Below are 21,744 nucleotides of genomic sequence, written 5' to 3'. Positions count from 1 at the left end.
GGCCTGTTTACCCTTATTCCAGCCCTGGTAAGGTTTCCAGGTTGTCTTGGGCTGTGAAGCGTTACCCTCTTGCTTTGCAGCCGGAGAGGATGAAGCGGGGCCGTTCCTGAAATTACGAAAGGAACGAAAATTAGCTTTGTTCTTTGTCTTAAAGGACTTGTCCTGAGGGAGAGCATGGCCTTTTCCCCCGGTGATTTCTGAAATCTCTTTCAATTCAGGCCCGAAGAGGGTCTTTCCTTTGAAAGGGATGTTCAAAAGCTTGGATTTAGACGACACATCGGCCGACCAGGACTTTAGCCATAGCGCCCTGCGCGCCAAAATGGCGAAACCTGAATTTTTTGCCGCTAACTTAGCTATTTGGAAAGCGGTGTCAGTGATAAAAGAATTAGCTAGCTTTAGAGCCTTAATTCTATCCATAATTTCCTCATATGAGGTCTCCGTCTGGAGTGAGTCTTCCAGCGCCTCAAACCAGAAAGCAGCTGCAGTAGTTACAGGAATAATGCAGGCAATAGGCTGGAGAAGAAAACCTTGAACAAAAATTTTCTTAAGTAAACCCTCTAATTTTTTATCCATAGGGTCTTTAAAAGCACAACTGTCTTCAATTGGTATGGTTGTGCGTTTAGCAAGTGAAGAAACAGCCCCCTCCACCTTAGGGACCGTCTACCACGAGTCCCGCACAGGGTCAGGTATGGGGAACATTTTCTTAAAAACAGGAGGGGGAACAAAGGGAACACCTGGTCTATCCCACTCCCTAGTAACGATATCCACAATCCTCTTAGGGACCGGAAACGTATCCGTGTAAACAGGGACCTCTAGGTACTTGTCCATTTTACACAATTTCTCTGGGATCACCAAAGGGTCGCAGTCATCCAGAGTAGCTAATACCTCCCTAAGCAAAACGTGGAGGTGTTCTAGTTTAAATTTAAAAGCCAATGTATCTGAATCTGTCTGAGGAGGAACCCTTCCTGAATCAGAGACTTCTCCCTCAGACATCAAATCCCTCGGTCCCACTTCAGAGCGCTGTGAGGGTATATCGGATACGGCTACCAAAGCGTCAGAATGCTCATAATCTGTTCTTAAAACTGAGCTATCACGCTTTGCAGGTAACACGGGCAGTTTAGATAAGAAGGCTGTAAGAGAATTATCCATGACTGCTGCTAAGTCTTGTAATGTAAAAGGGTTATACGCACTAGAGGTACTAGGCGTCGCTTGCGCGGGCGTAACTGGTTGTGACACTTGGGGAGAGGCAGACGGGCTACCCTCGTTACCTTCAGTCTGAGAATCATCTTGGGCCACATTCTTAAGTGCAACAATATGATCTTTAAAGTGTATAGACATATCAGTACAAGTGGGACACATTCTGAGAGGGGGTTCCACCATGGCTTCTAAACACATTGAACAAGGATTTTCCTTAGTGTCAGACATGTTTAACAGACTAGTAATATACACAAGCAGGCTTGAAAATCACTTTAATCAAATAAAAAACACAATTTGAAAAAACGTTGCTGTGCCTTTAAGAGATAAAAAGAGCACACAATTTTACAAAACAGTGAAAAATGCAGCAATTCTCTTGAAATTTTCACAGTATGTACCTAAAGCCTTAATAAGATTGCACCACAAGTTGCAAAACGATTAACCCCTTAATGACCAAACCGGAGCAGCCAAAAGCCAACACCCGGTTAAAAATAATACAGCAACTTGCCACAGCCTTGCTGTGGCCCTACCTGCCCTTAGGGATCAGATTTGGGGGAATATAGCTTCTATAAGGCCCTCAAACAGCAGCAGGACCCTCCATGTGAAGCAGCATGAACTTCTCTGCAATTCTAACTGGGCATCTGAGGCTCGAAATTAGGCCCCTCCCACTCTACTCCGGAGCTGTGAGGCATAGTAAATCACTCTTAAGTGAATAAAAAACAGCCATGTGGGTAATAACCCCTGAAAGAACCCCAAAAGGACTTTCAAAGTGTCTACAAACGATATTTTTCTTAAATAAACAATCGATTGCCCTGAATCAGTGTCAACCAGCATAATTAGCCCTGTTATGTAACCATTCAATTCCTTACTAAGTCTGTGAATATAGCTTACCCTCCCCTCATGGGGATATTGTCAGTCTCTTCTAGCATTATCTCAGTCTTGTCTAGAAATAAATGACTGAACATACCTCATTGCAGATTACCCTGCAAACCGTTCCCCCCAACTGAAGTTTTCTGGTACTCCTCAGTCCTGTGTGGGAACAGAAGTGGATTTTAGTTACAACATGCTAAAATCATTTTCCTCTCAGCAGAAATCTTCATCACTTTTCTGCTAGAGAGTAAATAGTACAAACCGGTACCATTTAAAATAAACTTTTGATTGAAGATAATAAAAACTACAATTCTAACACCACATTCACTTTACCCTCCCGTAGAGACACCCTAGTGCTTAGAGCCGACAAAGAGAATGACTGGGGGGTGGAGCTAGAGGGGGAGCTATATGGACAGCTCTGCTGTGTGCTCTCTTTGCCACTTCCTGTAGGGAATGAGAATATCCCACAAGTAAAGGATGAATCCGTGGACTGGATACACCTTGCAAGAGAAATAAATATAAACCCTAAGCTAGCTACAATGTAACTATTAGTTATATTGTAGCTATCTTATGGTTTATTTTATCGGTAAGTATTGTTTTAAATAGGAATAATTTATTTAATTGTAGTTATTTTATTTAGATGTATTTAAATTATATTCAAATTAGGGGGGTGTTAGGGTTAGACTTAGGTTTAGGGGTTAATAACTTTATTATATTGGCGGCGACAGCAGATTAGGGGCTCATTAGTATAATGTAGGTGGTGGCGGAGTCCGGAGCGGCAGATTAGGGGTTAATAGTATAAAAGCAGGTGTCGGCGATGTCGGGGGCGGCAGATTAGGGGTTAATAAGTGTAAGATTAGGGGTATTTAGACTCAGGGTTCATGTTAGAGTGTTAGGTGCAGACATACAATTAATTTCCCCATAGGAAACAATGGGGCTGCGTTAGGAGCTGAACGCTGCTTTTTTGCAGTTTTTTTTCCACCCAGCTCAGCCCCATTGTTTCCTATGGGGAAATTGTGCACAAGCACGTTTTAGCTGCTTACCGCTATCGTAAGCAACGCTGGTATCGAGGTGAGGTGTGGAGCTAAATTTTGCTCAACGCTCACTTTTCTGAGACTAACGCCGGCTTGAAGAGAACTTGTAATACCAGCGTTGGATTAAGGGAGCAGTAAGAAAAAAAAGCCTTACCGACAAAACTCGTGATCTAGGCGAAAGTATTTAGAATAGAACCATGGCAGATAACCTGTCAAGTCAAAACTATGAGACAGTATGGTACACAAATTCTTCTCCAGATCAAAACGTAATTACTATTCTATGAAAAGGAAGTTCGAAATGCAAATGTGTTCATTTGTTTTATCACCAAATATATTTAAAATCTTTCATTTTTTTTCATTAAATTCAAATGCAGTTTCTATTATATACTAACAAATATTCAAGTGTCAAATCATCTGTTGGAAAGTATTTATTTATTTTTAAATATTTTGCAATAGATTTTGCTATGTCACAGCACGATGACATCATCAGATTATGCAAATTAGAGAACACTATAAAAGAAGGTCTTTGGGAATATCTGCATCTCTAAGATTTCAATTATTCTACTGTGCTTAGGGGTCCTTTAACTGTACACTATTTTTTATGTTTTTAAAACAAATAAAACAAAACTTTAAATGCGTCAACCTTCTGATATAAAGTGACCAAAACAATAAAAAAACATTACATGAACTCACTGCAAATCTATCAAGAGTTTAGAATTTTTTAATATTCTACACACACAGGCTAAATAGTAAATCTGTTTAGTTAGTGGAAGCATTAAACAGGCAATAGAAATGTATGATGGAGCATAATACCTGTACACTTGGGGTGTTTATATCGGGTTCTTGGATTGTGCTTTGATCCGCCGTTTTCATTGGAACTGTCCTAGGAGCAAACAGAAAGATTAAAAAAAAAATATTGAACCAAACAATCTCTCTCTCTATCTATCTATCTATATGTGTATCTATAGATAGAAGAGCAAGTGAACAATTATGGTGTTTAAAAAAAAAAAAAAAACCCACAGAAACACCCCCCCCCCTATACACATTCACTCAATTTGAGGTCAATATTCCTAGAGAGGACAAAGCCCCTTTACTTCTGCAGAGGTGGCACACTATCCCCACATGAGGGCCCAAACAGCAAATACACCACGCCCCCTTTCTACTTTGGAAGAAACCCAATCACTATGTGTAAACCAGCGTTTTTTCAAACCACGGGTCAGGACCCATTACTGGGCTGCAACACCATGTTTACTGGGTCACCACTTGTGTATGTGTTGTAGGACAGTGTGTGTGGTGTGTGTACCCTATGTTTGTTGTACGAGTGTGAATTATTACCTTACAAACACTAACGGCTAGATTTAGAGTTTGGCGGTAGCCGTCAAAACCAGCGTTAGAGGCTCCTAACGCTGGTTTTGGGCTACCGCTTGTATTTAGAGTCAGTCATGAAAGGGTCTAACGCTCACTTTGCAGCCGTGACTTTTCCATACCGCAGATCCCCCTACGCCATTTGCGTATCCTATCTTTTCAATGGGATCTTTCTAACGCCGGTATTTAGAGTCGTGGCTGAAGTGAGCGTTAGAAATCTAACGACAAAACTCCAGCCGCAGAAAAAAGTCAGTAGTTAAGAGCTTTCTGGGCTAACGCCGGTTTATAAAGCTCTTAACTACTGTGCTCTAAAGTACACTAACACCCATAAACTACCTATGTACCCCTAAACCGAGGTCCCCCCACATCGCCGCCACTCTATTAAAATTTTTTAACCCCTAATCTGCCGCTACGTACACCGCCGCCACCTACGTTATACCTATGTACCCCTAATCTGCTGCCCCTAACACAGCCGACCCCTATATTATATTTATTAACCCCTAATCTGCCGCCCCCACCTACCTACAATAATTAACCCCTAATCTGCCAACAGGACCACACCGCTACTATAATAAATGTATTAACCCCTAAAGCTAAGTCTAACCCTAACACCCCCCTAACTTAAATATAATTTAAATCTAACGAAATAAATTAACTCTTATTAAATAAATTATTCCTATTTAAAGCTAAATACTTACCTGTAAAATAAACCCTAATATAGCTACAATATAAATTATAATTATATTGTAGCTATTTTAGGATTAATATTTATTTTACAGGCAACTTTGTATTTATTTTAACCAGGTACAATAGCTATTAAATAGTTATTTACTATTTAATAGCTACCTAGTTAAAATAATTACAAAATTACCAGTAAAATAAATCCTAACCCAAGTTACAATTAAACCTAACACTACACTATCAATAAATTAATTAAATACAATACCTACAATTAAACCTAACACTACACTATCAATAAATTAATTAAATACAATACCTACAAATAAATACAATTAAATAAACTAACTAAAGTACAAAAAATAAAAAAGAACTAAGTTACAAAAAATAAAATATTTACAAACATTAGAAAAATATTACAACAATTTTAAACTAATTACACCTACTCTAAGCCCCCTAATAAAATAACAAAGCCCCCCAAAATAAAAAAAATGCCCTACCCTATTCGAAATTAAAAAAGTTCAAAGCTCTTTTACCTTACCAGCCCTTAAAAGGGCCCTTTGTGGTGCATGCCTTAAAGAATTCAGCTCTTTTGCCTGTAAAAGAAAAATACAACCCCCCCCCCCAACATTAAAACCCACCACCCACCCCTAATCTAACCCAAACCCCCCTTAAAATAACCTAACACTAATCCCCTGAAGATCATCCTACCTTGAGTCGTCTTCACTCAGCCAAGCAGCGATGGAACCGAAGTGGACATCCGGAGCGGCAGAAGTTATCCTCCAAGCGGCGCTGAAGAAATCTTCCATCCGATGAAGTGATCCTCCAAGCGGCGCTGAATAAGTCTTCCATCCGGGCGATGTCATCTTCCAAGAGGCGCTGAAGAAGTCTTCTATCCGGGCGATGTCATCTTCCAAGCGGGGTCTTCAATCTTCATCCCGCCGACGCGGAACATACTTCTTTACCGACGGACTACCGACGAATGAAGGCTCCTTTAAGGGACGTCATCCAAGATGGCGTCCCTTCAATTCCGATTGGCTGATAGGATTCTATCAGCCAATCGGAATTAAGGTAGGAAAAATCTGATTGGCTCAGCCAATCAGATTCAAGTTCAATCCGATTGGCTGATCCAATCAGATTGAGCTCGCATTCTATTGGCTGATCGGAACAGCCAATAGAATGCGAGCTCAATCTGATTGGCTGATTGGATCAGCCAATCGGATTGAACTTGAATCTGATTGGCTGATTCCATCAGCCAATCAGAATTTTCCTACCTTAATTCCGATTGGATGATAGAATCCTATCAGCCAATCGGAATTGAAGGGACGCCATCTTGGATGACGTCCCTTAAAGGAGCCTTCATTCGTCTGTAGTCCGTCGGTAAAGAATGATGTTCCGCGTCGGCGGGATGAAGACTGAAGACCCCGCTTGGAAGATGACATCGCCCGGATAGAAGACTTCTTCAGCGCCGACTGGAGGATCACTTCATCGGATGGAAGATTTCTTCAGCCGCTCCGGATGTCCACTTCGGTTCCATCGCTGCTCGGCTGAGTGAAGACGACTCAAGGTAGGATGATCTTCAGGGGATTAGTGTTAGGTTATTTTAAGGGGGGTTTGGGTTAGATTAGGGGTATGTGGGTGGTGGGTTTTAATGTTGGGGGGGTTGTATTTTTCTTTTACAGGCAAAAGAGCTGAATTCTTTGGGGCATGCCCCACAAAGGGCCATTTTAAGGGCTGGTAAGGTAAAAGAGCTTTGAACTATTTTTATTTAGAATAGGGTAGGGGATTTTTTTTAATTTGGGGGTCTTTGTTATTTTATTAGGGGGCTTAGAGTAGGTGTAATTAGTTTAAAATTGTTGTAATAATTTTCTAATGTTTGTAAATATTTTTTTATTTTTTGTAACTTAGTTCTTTTTTATTTTTTGTACTTTAGTTAGTTTATTTAATTGTATTTATTTGTAGGTATTGTATTTAATTAATTTATTGATAGTGTAGTGTTAGGTTTAATTGTAATTTAGGTTAGGATTTATTTTACAGGTCATTTTGTAATTATTTTAACTAGGTAGCTATTAAATAGTTATTAACTATTTAATAGCTATTGTAGATAAGGTTAGTTAAAATTTAACACTTTATTTAACATATATTCAAAGACAGACAATTTACTTAAATTGGATCACTCCGTAGAAACAAACAATCATAAATTGTTTCTATATCTTATCATTCCAAGTGACCCAACTGTAACATCATAAAACCAAACCTAAACCGAAAGGTAAAGGTAAAAAATAATAAGGGCTACGTGCTCTATAGGGTACTATAGTGGTGAATTTCGTATTGAATAGGTTTCGAGTTTGAATCGTACCGTGCTCACACAGGCTATGCGCTCAAAGGCGTCCTCCTACCTGCGTACTGCTGAGATTTAACTCAGTCAGCCGATTTCTAGCTGATCCCTATCAATCAATATCTCAACATTCATACAGTCTCAGTGTATCTGTCAGGATTCGTGTAATGCTAAAGTTGCTAGGATTTCAAAGGTATATATATATGTGTATTAGCGATTTCCGTTCAAAGTGCTTATCATCACTACTTGAACTAGTTCTGAAAAATATATAGGCACCATAAGCCCTTTTATCAAACCAGATTATTACCCTTAGATCGCTATATCTATATATTGTAAAAATAATAAAAATAAACACTTTTGAAGCGGCAACAATAGTAGCCAAACAGGTTATTCGTAACTTAGTTTCTAACACCACGCTAGTGTTCCAGAGCACGCCCACCAGGTGGGCGTGCTCTGGAACACTAGCGTGGTGTTAGAAACTAAGTTACGAATAACCTGTTTGGCTACTATTGTTGCCGCTTCAAAAGTGTTTATTTTTATTATTTTTACAATATATAGATATAGCGATCTAAGGGTAATAATCTGGTTTGATAAAAGGGCTTATGGTGCCTATATATTTTTCAGAACTAGTTCAAGTAGTGATGATAAGCACTTTGAACGGAAATCGCTAATACACATATATATATACCTTTGAAATCCTAGCAACTTTAGCATTACACGAATCCTGACAGATACACTGAGACTGTATGAATGTTGAGATATTGATTGATAGGGATCAGCTAGAAATCGGCTGACTGAGTTAAATCTCAGCAGTACGCAGGTAGGAGGACGCCTTTGAGCGCATAGCCTGTGTGAGCACGGTACGATTCAAACTCGAAACCTATTCAATACGAAATTCACCACTATAGTACCCTATAGAGCACGTAGCCCTTATTTTTTACCTTTACCTTTCGGTTTAGGTTTGGTTTTATGATGTTACAGTTGGGTCACTTGGAATGATAAGATATAGAAACAATTTATGATTGTTTGTTTCTACGGAGTGATCCAATTTAAGTAAATTGTCTGTCTTTGAATATATGTTAAATAAAGTGTTAAATTTTAACTAACCTTATCTAATCTAATAGTGCCTAATTCAGCACTTAGCTTAAATGCTACAAATCCTTGAATTCTTTCCCTAACCAACCTTAATAGCTATTGTACCTGGTTAAAATAATTACAAAGTTGCCTGTAAAATAAATATTAATCCTAAAATAGCTACAATATAATTATAATTTATATTGTAGCTATATTAGGATTTATTTTACAGGTATTTAGCTTTAAATAGGAATAATTTATTTAATAAGAGTTAATTTATTTCGTTAGATTTAAATTATATTTAATTTAGGGGGGTGTTAGTGTTAGGGTTAGACTTAGCTTTAGGGGTTAATACATTTATTAGAGTAGCGGTGCGGTCAGGTCGGCAGATTAGGGGTTAATTATTGTAGGTAGGTGGACGCGACATTGGGGGCGGCAGATTAGGGGTTAATAAATATAATATAGGGGTCGGCGGTGTTAGGGGCAGCAGATTAGGGGTTCATAGGGATGTGGCGGTGAACGGAGCGGCAGATTAGGGGTTAATATGCAGGGGGCGGCAGATTAGGGGTTAATAAATATAATATAGGGGTCGGCGGTGTTAGGGGCAGCAGATTAGGGGTTCATAGGGATAACAGGTTGCAGCGGTGTACGGAGCGGCAGATTAGGGGTTAATAATATGCAGGGGTCAGCGATAGCGGGAGCGGCAGATTAGGGGTTAATAAGTGTAAGGTTAGGGGTGTTTAGACTCGGGGTACATGTTAGGTGCAGACTTAGGTAGTGTTTCCCCATAGGAAACAATGGGGCTGCGTTAGGAGCTGAACGCTGCTTTTTTGCAGGTGTTAGGTTTTTTTTCAGCTCAAACCGCCCCATTGTTTCCTATGGGGGAATCGTGCACGAGCACGTTTTTGAAGCTGGCCGCGTCCGTAAGCACCGCTGGTATCGAGAGTTGCAGTGGCGGTAAATATGCTATACGCTCCCTTTTTTGGAGCCTAACGCAGCCCTTCTGTGAACTCTAAATACCAGCGGTATTTAAAAGGTGCGGGGGGAAAAAAGCCAGCGTAGCTAACGCACCCCTTTGGCCGCAGAACTCTAAATCTAGCCGTAAGAGTTTGAGTGCAATCAGGAATAAAAGTACTCACACATTTTAGTCACTTTGCCAAAAATTGCAGCTATCTTGTTGTATATTACTTCAGAAACTTTCAGACCAAGCATAAATATAGGGTTGCAAAGGTCTGTGATTTCATGGCACTGGGACATGGGGGAAAAAAGTTTGAGGAACCCTGGTGTAAATCTTTTTTCACTGCTCAGAGAGAAACTGCTTCCCACGGGATCCCTTTCATTTTATGCATGTACCCTACATTTAAAAATACAATACACATATGCATCCCCTGCACAGGAACCACACATTCATATCATGCCATACAACACGCTGTAGGCACCAATGTACTATACCCCTCCCCCCACAAACTCACACTGTGCAAATACTACACAACTATTTACTGTAACACTGACAACTTGAACTGAGATGGCGCAGACGCTGCTGCACATTTTATTTAGCGGGAAATGTTAAACACACTAGATTAACCACACAAGCTTATGATGTAATCAATGCTTTACCTTTTAGGTGCAACTGATTGATTCAATGTGATTGGGTTCCCATCAATAGTGAGTGGTGAGTTTAGCTTATGCACTAGTGCTGTAAGACGCTTGGCCTCCTGCAGAAAGATGAGAAATAAAATTTAATCCGTCAGAAACCACAAATAAAGTAATGGACATGTAGGCCCATACCTACCTGCCAAAACATCGCTAACAGGATATACAGGGAGCACTGGCAACTGTCACATTAAAGGGACACAAAACCCCAATTTTTTTCTCCCTTGATTCAGCAACTTTCTAGTTTACTCCTATTATTTTTTCTTTGTTCTTTTGCTATCTTTATTTGAAAAGCAAGCATGTAAGCTTAGGAGCCAGCCCATTTTTGGTTTAGCACCTAGGTAGCGCTTGCTGATTGGTGGCTAAATGTAGTCAGCAATTAGCAAGTGCTATCCATGATGCTGAACCAAAAATGGGCCTGCTCCTTAGATTAGGTTTCTGCATTTTCAAATAAAAATAGCAAGACAATAAAGAAAAATGAATAGGAGTAAATTAGAAAGCTAAGCAAAACCGCATTGCACTATCTGAATCAAGAAATATTTGTTTTGGTTTATTATCCCTTTTACCATACCATTTACTTTAAAGGGACCAAAATTTTTCTTTAATGATTTAGATAGAGCATATCATGTTAAACAAATTTACTTTTATTATCTAATTTGCTTTGTTCTCTAGGTATCCTTTGCTGAAAAGAATACCTAGGCAGACTCAAGGGCTGAGAGCTAGCTGCTGATTGGTGGCTGCAAATATGCCTCTTGTCATTTGCTTACAGATGTGTACAGCTAGCTCGCTGTAGTGCATTCGCACTCCTTGAATAAAGATATCAAGAGAATGAAGCAAAACTGATACTACAAGTAAATGGGAAAATATTTGACCTATTCAGTTTAGAAATTATACCACAGATTCTGGCATGTGCCACAAACATTGCAATTGTCTATTAGACACAACTGTAGGGCTTGGCTATGAAATGTTTACAGTCCCTACACACATCTCACTAATAAGTAATATTAACAAATGTCTTGGTTATCGTTTAAAACCAAAATGTGAGCCTTTACGGAGAAGGCTTTAAATACAAGACAATATCTTTCTAGAATTCTGATTCAGCTACATACACTATATGGTAAAAAATATGTGGAAGTCGGACCATCACATATATATTAGCCTGTTGGACATCCTATTTCAAAATCATAGCCATTAATGGAGTTCACCCCCCCCCCCCCCACCACCACATTCTTCTAAAGTCAGCTTTCCATAAGATTTTGGAGTGTATCTGTGGGAATTTGCGCCCAATTCAGCCAAAAGAATTTGTGAGGTCGGGAACTGGTCTCTGACAAGAAGACCAGGCTTGCAATTGGCGTTTCAATTCATCCCAAAGGTATTCAATGGGGTTGAGGTCAGGGCTCTGTGCAGGCCCCTCTAGTTCCTCCACACCAAACTTCTTAAACCATGCCATCATGGACCTCACTTTGTGCACCAGGACACAGTCATGCCACAAAGCTGGAAGCCCCTATAGTCTAAAATGGCTTTCTATCCGTTCACTGAAACTAAAGGGCCTAACCCAAACCTGAAATCAGCTAGACCATTATTTCTCCCTTCACAAAACTGTAGACACTATACTTTCTAGTAGTCTGACAGGTTGTGATTGACAATACAGAAATACATTATAGGCAGAATAAACTATACACTTTACAATATATCAAACCACATCATTGTATTCAAAATTACATCGCTTACCTTGCGGCTTTTGAGCTCTAAAAAGCAGAAAGTGATCCCTGATTTGTTAGGTTTATTCTTTCGGTTTTTGGGCACGCGAATTTGGCTTGGGGTCAGTTGCACATAACGACCCAGGACTTTAATCACACTTTCAGCACAGGTTGTATATGGTATGCCTCTAACGATAACAGCTGTCGAGAGAGAGGTGAAGAAAGGCCACCAGCCATATTAGTAAGCAATCAATAGTGCCCAGTGATGACTAAGAGCAGGAAATCAAACACTGATGCACAAGGAATAAAAACAAAATTTATGCTTATCTGTTAAATTAATTTCCTTCATGATGGTGAGAGTCCACGAGTCACCACAAGTGGGATATCCACTTGTGACCACTAGATGGAGGCAAAAGACACCCCAGCATATTAGAGCTTTAAATCTTTTCTACTTCCAAAGATCCTCAGTCATACATATAGCCAAGCAGATCAGGAAAAGAGAAGCAAGAAAGATAAAGTGGGGCAAAGAAGTGCAAAAACAACTACTGCAGCCACCTGAACAAAAAGAAAAGGGTAGGGCAGAGCTTGTGGACCCTCACCATCATGAAAGAAATTAATACTTAAGGTAAGTATACATTTTCTTTCATCAGATGGTGACAGTGCACAAGTCATCAAGTGTGGGAATATATACCCAAGCAGTGAGGTCCACAAGACCACCATGAAATGGGGGGGGGGCAAACTGAAAGCAGGAAGTTACTAATCAGGCACTATGGCCCTCAGAGCTTCCCTGCCCAAAAAAATAATAAAAAAAAATTAAGATGGGCTGCAAATAAGGATTATTTTCATAATAGAATAATTGGACGATTATTCGGATAAAAAATATTAATAAAATCCTATATTTAAAATAAAATCCAAGCTATTTTGCCTGCAGCAGAGAAGAGACGCACAGATGGTGTTGAGGCGATTGAGATGCATAAGTAGGGTTTTGTCAATTTCACCAAGGTGGGATATTTATCTAACTCTCCACCAATGCAAGGCCTCTTAAAGTAAGCCTGGATCTCAAAAATATAAAAATATCTTGAGTATCTATATGCAACGGTAAACAACCAGCTATATAAGGTTAGGGAAAAAATATCTAGTCCGCTCTTAACCCCTTAATGACACACGTCGTACAGGATACGTTACACACAAACTGGTCTTTAAAGACCAGCAACGTACCCTGTACGTTGTTAGTGGTTTAAAGCAGCTGGAAGCGATCCTGATCACTTCCAGCCGCTTTCAAGGTATTGCTGCGATGCCTTGATAAAGGCATCACTGCAATACCTTTTTTTCCAAAGACCAACGCAGAGAGAGCCACTCTGTGGCCCTCACTGCACCAGTAGCAATGGTGCCGATTGTTGGTGGGAGCAGCTGCAGGGAGGCAGGTGGGCGGCCCATCGTTACCCGGCATCCGCTTCCTGTATGTGGAATGTGCACACCGGGTGCCAGGAGCGTGCATGCAGGGCACGTGTGTGTGCGCGCAGCAACCACTGCCACCAATGTAATTGAATGGGAAGGAGGGGGGGAATAATGATCAAAGATCTGGGAGGGGGAGAGGGAGGGTGGGGTTTAAAGGGGGGCCAGCTACACTACAGAAAAATGCAAAATGTATAAAAAATTAATTTAAAAAAAGCCTTTTATTTTAGTACTGGCAGACTTTCTGCCAGAACTTAAGATGGTGGGGACAATTGTGGGGTGGGGGAGGGAAGAGAGATATTTGGGAGGGATCAGGGGGTGGGATGTGTCAGGTGGGTGGCTGATCTCTACACTAAAATTAACCTTTCAAGCTCCCTACAAGCTAATTAATCCCATCACTGCTGGGCATAATACAAGTGTGGTGCACAGCGGCATTTAGCGGCCTTCTAATTACCAAAAAGCAATGCCAAAGCCATATATGTCTGCTATTTCTTAACAAAGGAGATCCCAGAGAAGCATTGGGCCTAGATCAATACTTTGGGTTGTCTACTAAAAAAAAAAATATAAACATGTCAAGGGATATTCAGGGATTCCTGACAGATAACAGTGTTACAATGTAACTATCACTAATTTTGGGGAAAAAAAAAAAAAAAAGTGGTTTGGAAATAGCGAAGTGCTACTCGTATTTATTGCCCTATAACTTGCAAAAAAGCAAAGAACGTGTAAACATTGAGTATTTCTAAACTCAGGACAAAATTTAGAAACTATTTAGCATGGGTGTTTTTTGGTATTTGCAGATGTGTAACAGATTTTGGGGCTAAAAGTTATAAAAAGTGTTTCCATTTGTTTCATCATATTTTATAATTTTTTATAGTAAATTATAAGATATGATGAAAATAATGGTAACTTTATAAAGTCCATTTAATGGCGAGAAAAACTGTATATAATATGTGTGGGTACAGTAAATGAATAAGAGGAAAATAACAGCTAAACACAAACACAGCAGAAATGGAAAAATAGCCCTGATCATTAAGGGAAATTAAAAAATGGCCATGTCCTTAAGGGGAAATTAAACACAAAAATTGTCTTTCATGATTTAGATAGAGAATACAATTTTTAAAAAGTTTCCAATTTACTTCTATTATCAAATTTATTTCATTCTCATGTTATTCTTTGTTGAAGAGATACCTAGGTAGGTAAAGTGCACGTGCCTGAAGCACTACATAAAAGAAAATAGTGCTGCCATCTAGTGCTCCTGCTAATGTATAACTGTTGCAAAACTGCTGCAATATAGTGGTGTAGACACATGTACATGCTTGAGCTTACATCACTGCTTTTCAACAAACGATAACAAGATAATGAAGAAAATATGATAATAGAAGTAAATTGGAAAGTTGTTTAAAATGTTATGTTCTATCTAAATCATGAAAGAAAAAAAATGGATTGTATGTCCCTTGAAGGGGTTAAAATAACAGGTTGAATTTGGTAAATATCAATTTATTAAAAATATACAAAAAAAAGTGCTTAGAACTATATATCAATAACAGGACAAAGTATTACACATTTATCTATACAGTACATATAATCAGCAATAGCAAGCAATCAGCTAATTGTGCAAACAGATAAAAGTGCACATCAATTCAAATAACTCCCATAAATCTAGGGCTAGGTGTAAAGAACAAGCTAGGCACTATATCATACAAAGCATAGTCCCATATCACCTGATTTAATATAAACCATCCAAATAATAACTCCTATTTTATTTCTGGGTTGCACATAAGCCAGGAGAGGTTGTAAACTTATACTGTCCCGAAAAAGTGAAAAGCAAACGTCTGTAAAGGCATTAAAATCTGGAAGTTTCTTATGAAATGAAACGGAAAGAGCTGAAAAACCTTTCAGAAAACTGATCGACAGACCCTTACTCAGACCATCCTGCAGGAACTCAAAAAGTCTCGGAATTAAAAAAAGAATTCCAGCGATAACTTTTGTGAAAACACCACACAAAAAATGTTGACCGGTCAGGGGCTGCCCCATCATGCCTATTTTGTCTCGGCGGGCTTCTTGTTCTGCTTGGACTTATTACAAGACTGAGCTGGCTTCCAAGTTCCCTTGGACTGCTCCGCTTTCACAGCGGGCTGCTGGCGTTGGGCCTTGTCTGATCGAAAGGGACGTAGAGTAGATCCCTTAGGCTTATCCTGCGGCAGGAAGGCGCCCTTGCCTCCCGTGACTGTGGATATGATCGAGTCAAGTCCTGGACCAAATAGGATCTTTCCCTGAAAAGGAAGGGATAGAAGCCTAGATTTAGGTGTCATGTCTGCAGACCATGACTTCAGCCACAGAGCCATACGGGCATTCAGGCGAATAATCTGCATATTGGCATCACAAATAAAAGAATTAGCTACCCTCAAGGCCTTAATTCTGTCCTGTATCTTGTCAAGGGAAGTCTCCCTCTCGACCATCTCAGACAGGGATTCGCACCAATATGTCGCAGCTCCGGCTACCGCCTCTGACGGCTGAAAAACAAACCCTGTGTGCTGAAACATCTTTCTCAACATGTTTTCTAACTTTTTATCCATGGGCTCCTTAAAAGACAAACTATCCTCGAGAGGAATCGTCGTACGCTTCACGAGCGTGGGGATAGCACCATCCACCTTAGGGACAGTCCCCCATAGCTCGAGCTGAGATTCCGGAACGGGAAATCATTTCTTAAAAGAAGAGGAAGGGAAAAAGAATGAACCCAATTTCTCCCATTCATTCTTAATAATGTTAGCTATCTTAACGGGAACCAGGAAGGTCTGAGGCACCACCCTGTCCTCAAACGTTATCAAGTTTAGTAATCGAAGGTTCCTCCGGTAGTTTCGGTTCCGGAACCTCCAGCGCAGCAATCACTTGCTTCAGTTAAAAGCGCAAATTTTCCATCCTAAACGTAATAGTCTAGTTCCTCCACAGCCGGAGGTTTAGATGACACAGGCTCCGACCCAGAAGGAACGTCCTCCGAAGAGTCGGAGTTGTCCCCTTCAGCGGATAATCTTTCCGAGATATCCATTGGAGTAGAAGACCCCTGGGTCGGGCCGCAATGTTTTTCCCTACGTTTGCGCTTAGCAGAATGTGGTAAGGCCCTAATCACCTCAGACACCGCCGTTTGCAGTTGATCCGCAAAATCTGACGGCCAGCGGCCCTCTACCGCAGGAGGATTAGACGTGCCCTGGGAAGCTGCATGTGTAATCAGATGAATGTAGGGAACGCACCTCACGGGACGGAGAACCCTCAGAGATGGATGGCTCAGTAGTACTAAACATCTTATTCCTTTCTAGATGTAGTAATTTTGAAAAGGCATGTGAAACAGAGTTGAGTAGGCAGATCTACCAGAACCTCCTCACAATAAACACAGGTATTAGACTTTAACGAGGGAGTACCCGCCAACACGTCAGAGTCCTCCATAGCTTACGCCTTTATTACAGACTAAATATTATATATAAATGGCACCTATATACTTGCAATGGCCGGGGCACTCACCACCTCCTTTGACCCGGATCACAGAAAAAAACCTCATCTCCTGCAACCGCCGGTCGAGAAGAGGAAGTTGAAGAGGCCCCACCAGGTCACATGGAGTGCCTTGCAGGACTGCCCCTGCACTAGGGAGAAAAAAACGCACCAAATTGGCCGCGTAAAGTAACTCACAGAAACTAAACCTGTAGTCCACCATTGCCAGAGCCTCATCTCACACATCGCAGCAATGACACAAATAACAGTATGTACAAAATCCCCCTGTTCAATAATCCCTCTTCCAGGGATATTAACCCTTGATTCCATAAAGATAAAAGGCACCACACTGTGACCCTGTCTTCTTGCGTTATCATGTATATAAAAAATGAAACGATCTTACCAGAATCTATGTCATGGAACAGGAACATGGCCTCTCAAGCGTGACAGTGTAGTAGCATCGCTCCTGACATAGACTTGAGTGTAGGAAGCAGGCAGCGAAACACATTAACAGCTCCATAAGCAATCAGCGTTGACATGAGTCGGGATGGTTTCACAGAAAGACTCTCCCTGCATCTCCGGACTCTAACTTTCACCCAAGTTCTCACTGAGAGGCTAACAGGACTACTTAAAAATCCAGTCCCTTTTCGAAGAGTACTACCCTCCATAAGAGACTACTCCGAATCTTCCGACACTTCTCTGCCAACTTCCTGTGACAAAAAGCAAAGAATGTCTGGGGGATGAAGGGAGTGGGGGAGGTATTTAATCCTTTGTCAGGGATGTCTTTGCCTCCTCCTGGTGGCCAGGTTCTTAATTCCCACAAGTAATGAATAAAGCCGTGGACTCTCCTCCCCTTTAGATGTAAAAAGCAGGCAAAAACAAAGGACTTTATAGAATACTATAAAGGGTCATTTATTACTCTCTTACTACAACGGAAAACTCTCTCCCCAGCCCCCATTACCTCTCCCTTGCACCCCATTTCTCTCCCCAGCCCCCATTACCTCTCCTTTGCACCCCATTTCTCTTCCCAGCACCCCATTTCTCTACCTTGCATCCAATTTTCTCAACCCAGCCCCCCTTATCTCTGTAATAACAGAAGGAAGCAGAAACAGATATAAACTTTTCAATTGGAACAAAAGGAATACCTGGCTTCTGCCATTCCTTATAAATAAGATCAGAACAGAATCATACATGGGAAAAGAAGGTTGCTTGTCTTTTAGAATTAATCAACCGTCTTAACTTGTTATTTATCTACAGGTTTGAACAACAGGTTACTGCGAGGAGGAACAGGGCATCAGAACGGTTAGAGTAACCACTTTCTACGATTAGTAGATCTGCACTTCACTTTCATCTCCCTACTCATCAATGGGAAAAGATTTCAAGCTCTGGTGTGTTGGGGTGTCTTGCCTCCTCCTAGTGGTCAGGAGAGGAATTCACACGTGATGACTGGTGGACTCTAACCACCTTATGAAAAGAACAAACAGTACTCATTTGTACATATGACTGGGTAATTAACAACTTTAGAGTAATACATCTTTTCAAATATTAATTCTTATATTATTTTTCCTTTATTTTACAAACCGCAAACATGCCGCTCTCTCTCAGTAGCAGAGAGTCCCTGCACACAGTCACAGAAATTCCAGAAAGGTAATGACCAATCAGAGCATTTTTTTTTTTACTAATTAGCTCTATTAAAATTTTTATCGGCAAAGCACGCTCCAGTCCCTATGCTCAATTAGGGTTCTAACATACACAAATGTCAATTTGTTAGGAAGCATGTGTAATAAAATTAGCCCCTGCATCGCCCATTAGTAAACTGACAGCGCTGCACTCCAGTCAGCTAATAGCACATACTATAGTAGTTAGACATGTCATAGTATATGGCAATCCTGAAAGTTTGTGTAGAACTTTCCATTTCATATTGCAGTAAATGGAGAACATAAATGTAAAGCGCTGTGTAAGAGTATAAATCTGCATTATATGCTTGTATGTCTACGGGGATTTAATTTACTTAAGTTATACAGGTTGTGCAGGATGTACGCAACGCTACTGCGCTAAACAGCCGTCTCTAACACGCTACCGTTCGCTATCACGTGACTACCATTCTGCAGTGTATTGATAGAGTTAAGAAATACTCCTCCTACTGAAATTTTAGCCAGAGAAGAGAATCATTGGATTAAAATGGAGGTGTGCGCTCCCAAGGGATATATATAGAGCCATCCGTGAATGGCTTTGCATAATTAGCAAAATGGAGGGAGTGCAAATGAAGAAAAATTGTGTTTTTTGAACATTCAGTTAAAAAAGAAATAAACATGCAATTATGAAATATAAAGTTTAGATCTGTTCTTTTGAAAGATGCAATTCTATTCTGAAGGTTTACTCTCCCTTTAATTAACAAATTTCCTTATTTTACTATGTTTTAGTACTCCTTTAAAACTGTTGATCAGTAAGTCAGTCGCACTCCTGAACACCCCCAACTCTGCATCAGATGAAGATAAAGCCAATAACTTGAGCATACATATGTATGCCAAATTCTTATTTGCTCACCAGCTGTATCCTCATTTGCTAGGATATTACAAACCTAACTTCAAAATGCAGCTTACTCACTGTCTTAATTACCTATAAATGTTTTCAGTGTTATGTTAGAATATGCCACTGTGAAATGTGCTGCATGATGTTTCATTATTAATAAATGTCCCCTTTTTTATAAAAGTGATTTTGCCTGACTTTGTCCTGCTTCTTACACTTAAGTAGAAAGTCTGTTTGATTGGTCCAGTTGAAAAGAGATGATCTTCTACAACCCTTAAAAGTACCAATATTGATATAGCAAGCACATCAGTAGGGTTTTGGTGGTGTAACAGCGCACTGTCGCACTACCTACTTAAAGAACAAAACAGCAATTAGGAGTGGGGACCATTGGACAACTAGCAGAGAAGTTGAGATCTCTGCTTGCCTTGAACTTAGAGTTTGGTGCCCTACATTTGTGAGTAAGCAACATTTTTTAGTTTGATTTGGAATATAGTAAACAGTATACACTATGTGGCGCCATCTATTGTTTTTTCCCCAGACATAGCAATTTGAGTTTCTTTTGATCTACACCTTCCTATGATCGTTGGAGAAACCGCATTGCTGACGATCTTATCTTCAGGATTAGTCTTCATTTTTTTAGACTATAGACTTTTAAAGTGTGTTTTATTTCATCTTTAACTTTCTTTATATTGCGGGTGATAATTGCCCTCAATAGAGCACCCCCTATTGGATAAATCTTTTTTATCTTATTTAAAAACAGAATTTATGTTTACCTGATAAATTACTTTCTCCAACGGTGTGTCCGGTCCACGGCGTCATCCTTACTTGTGGGATATTCTCTTCCCCAACAGGAAATGGCAAAGAGCCCAGCAAAGCTGGTCACATGATCCCTCCTAGGCTCCGCCTTCCCCAGTCATTCGACCGACGTAAAGGAGGAATATTTGCATAGGAGAAATCATATGATACCGTGGTGACTGTAGTTAAAGAAAATAAATCATCAGACCTGATTAAAAAACCAGGGCGGGCCGTGGACCGGACACACCGTTGGAGAAAACAGAATTTATGTTTACCTGATAAATTACTTTCTCCAACGGTGTGTCCGGTCCACGGCGTCATCCTTACTTGTGGGATATTCTCTTCCCCAACAGGAAATGGCAAAGAGCCCAGCAAAGCTGGTCACATGATCCCTCCCAGGCTCCGCCTACCCCAGTCATTCGACCGACGTTAAGGAGGAATATTAGCATAGGAGAAACCATATGGTACCGTGGTGACTGTAGTTAAAGAAAATAAATTATCAGACCTGATTAAAAAAACCAGGGCGGGCCGTGGACCGGACACACCGTTGGAGAAAGTAATTTATCTGGTAAACATAAATTCTGTTTTCTCAAACATAGGTGTGTCCGGTCCACGGCGTCATCCTTACTTGTGGGAACCAATACCAAAGCTTTAGGACACGGATGAAGGGAGGGAGCAAATCAGGTCACCTAAATGGAAGGCACCACGGCTTGCAAAACCTTTCTCCCAAAAATAGCCTCAGAAGAAGCAAAAGTATCAAACTTGTAAAATTTGGTAAAAGTGTGCAGTGAAGACCAAGTCGCTGCCCTACATATCTGATCAACAGAAGCCTCGTTCTTGAAGGCCCATGTGGAAGCCACAGCCCTAGTGGAATGAGCTGTGATTCTTTCGGGAGGCTGCCGTCCGGCAGTCTCGTAAGCCAATCTGATGATGCTTTTAATCCAAAAAGAGAGAGAGGTAGAAGTTGCTTTTTGACCTCTCCTTTTACCTGAATAAACAACAAACAAGGAAGATGTTTGTCTAAAATCCTTTGTAGCATCTAAATAGAATTTTAGAGCGCGAACAACATCCAAATTGTGCAACAAACGTTCCTTCTTTGAAACTGGTTTCGGACACAGAGAAGGCACGATAATCTCCTGGTTAATGTTTTTGTTAGAAACAACTTTCGGAAGAAAACCAGGTTTAGTACGTAAAACCACCTTATCTGCATGGAACACCAGATAAGGAGGGGAACACTGCAGAGCAGATAATTCTGAAACTCTTCTAGCAGAAGAAATTGCAACTAAAAACAAAACTTTCCAAGATAATAACTTAATATCAACGGAATGTAAGGGTTCAAACGGAACCCCCTGAAGAACTGAAAGAACTAAATTGAGACTCCAAGGAGGAGTCAAAGGTTTGTAAACAGGCTTAATTCTAACCAAAGCCTGAACAAAGGCTTGAACATCTGGCACAGCTGCCAGCTTTTTGTGAAGTAACACCGACAAGGCAGAAATCTGTCCCTTCAGGGAACTTGCCGATAATCCTTTTTCCAATCCTTCTTGAAGGAAGGATAGAATCCTAGGAATCTTAACCT

General features: G+C 40.4%; 1 protein-coding gene across 4 annotated transcripts in view; it reads right to left on the bottom strand.

Annotated features, from left to right (window-relative positions):
• The window catches only part of LOC128666513 (RNA-binding protein 6), a 206,186-nt gene that overhangs the window by 120,077 nt on the left and 64,365 nt on the right, over window positions 1-21,744 (bottom strand). For all 4 annotated transcript variants that reach the window (XM_053721153.1, XM_053721156.1, XM_053721157.1 and 1 more), the window contains exons 10-12: window positions 11,938-12,107; window positions 10,171-10,268; window positions 3,912-3,981 (exon numbers count right to left, since the gene is read on the bottom strand). In XM_053721153.1, coding sequence (XP_053577128.1) covers window positions 3,912-3,981; window positions 10,171-10,268; window positions 11,938-12,107 — 338 coding nt within the window. The remainder of the gene's footprint in view (window positions 1-3,911; window positions 3,982-10,170; window positions 10,269-11,937; window positions 12,108-21,744) is intronic.

This window comes from Bombina bombina, chromosome 7 (genome assembly GCF_027579735.1).
Source record: "Bombina bombina isolate aBomBom1 chromosome 7, aBomBom1.pri, whole genome shotgun sequence".
Classification (NCBI taxonomy): domain Eukaryota; kingdom Metazoa; phylum Chordata; class Amphibia; order Anura; family Bombinatoridae; genus Bombina; species Bombina bombina.
The sequence above is the reverse complement of the archived record's forward strand: the minus strand, read 5'-3'. Positions and strand labels throughout refer to the sequence as shown.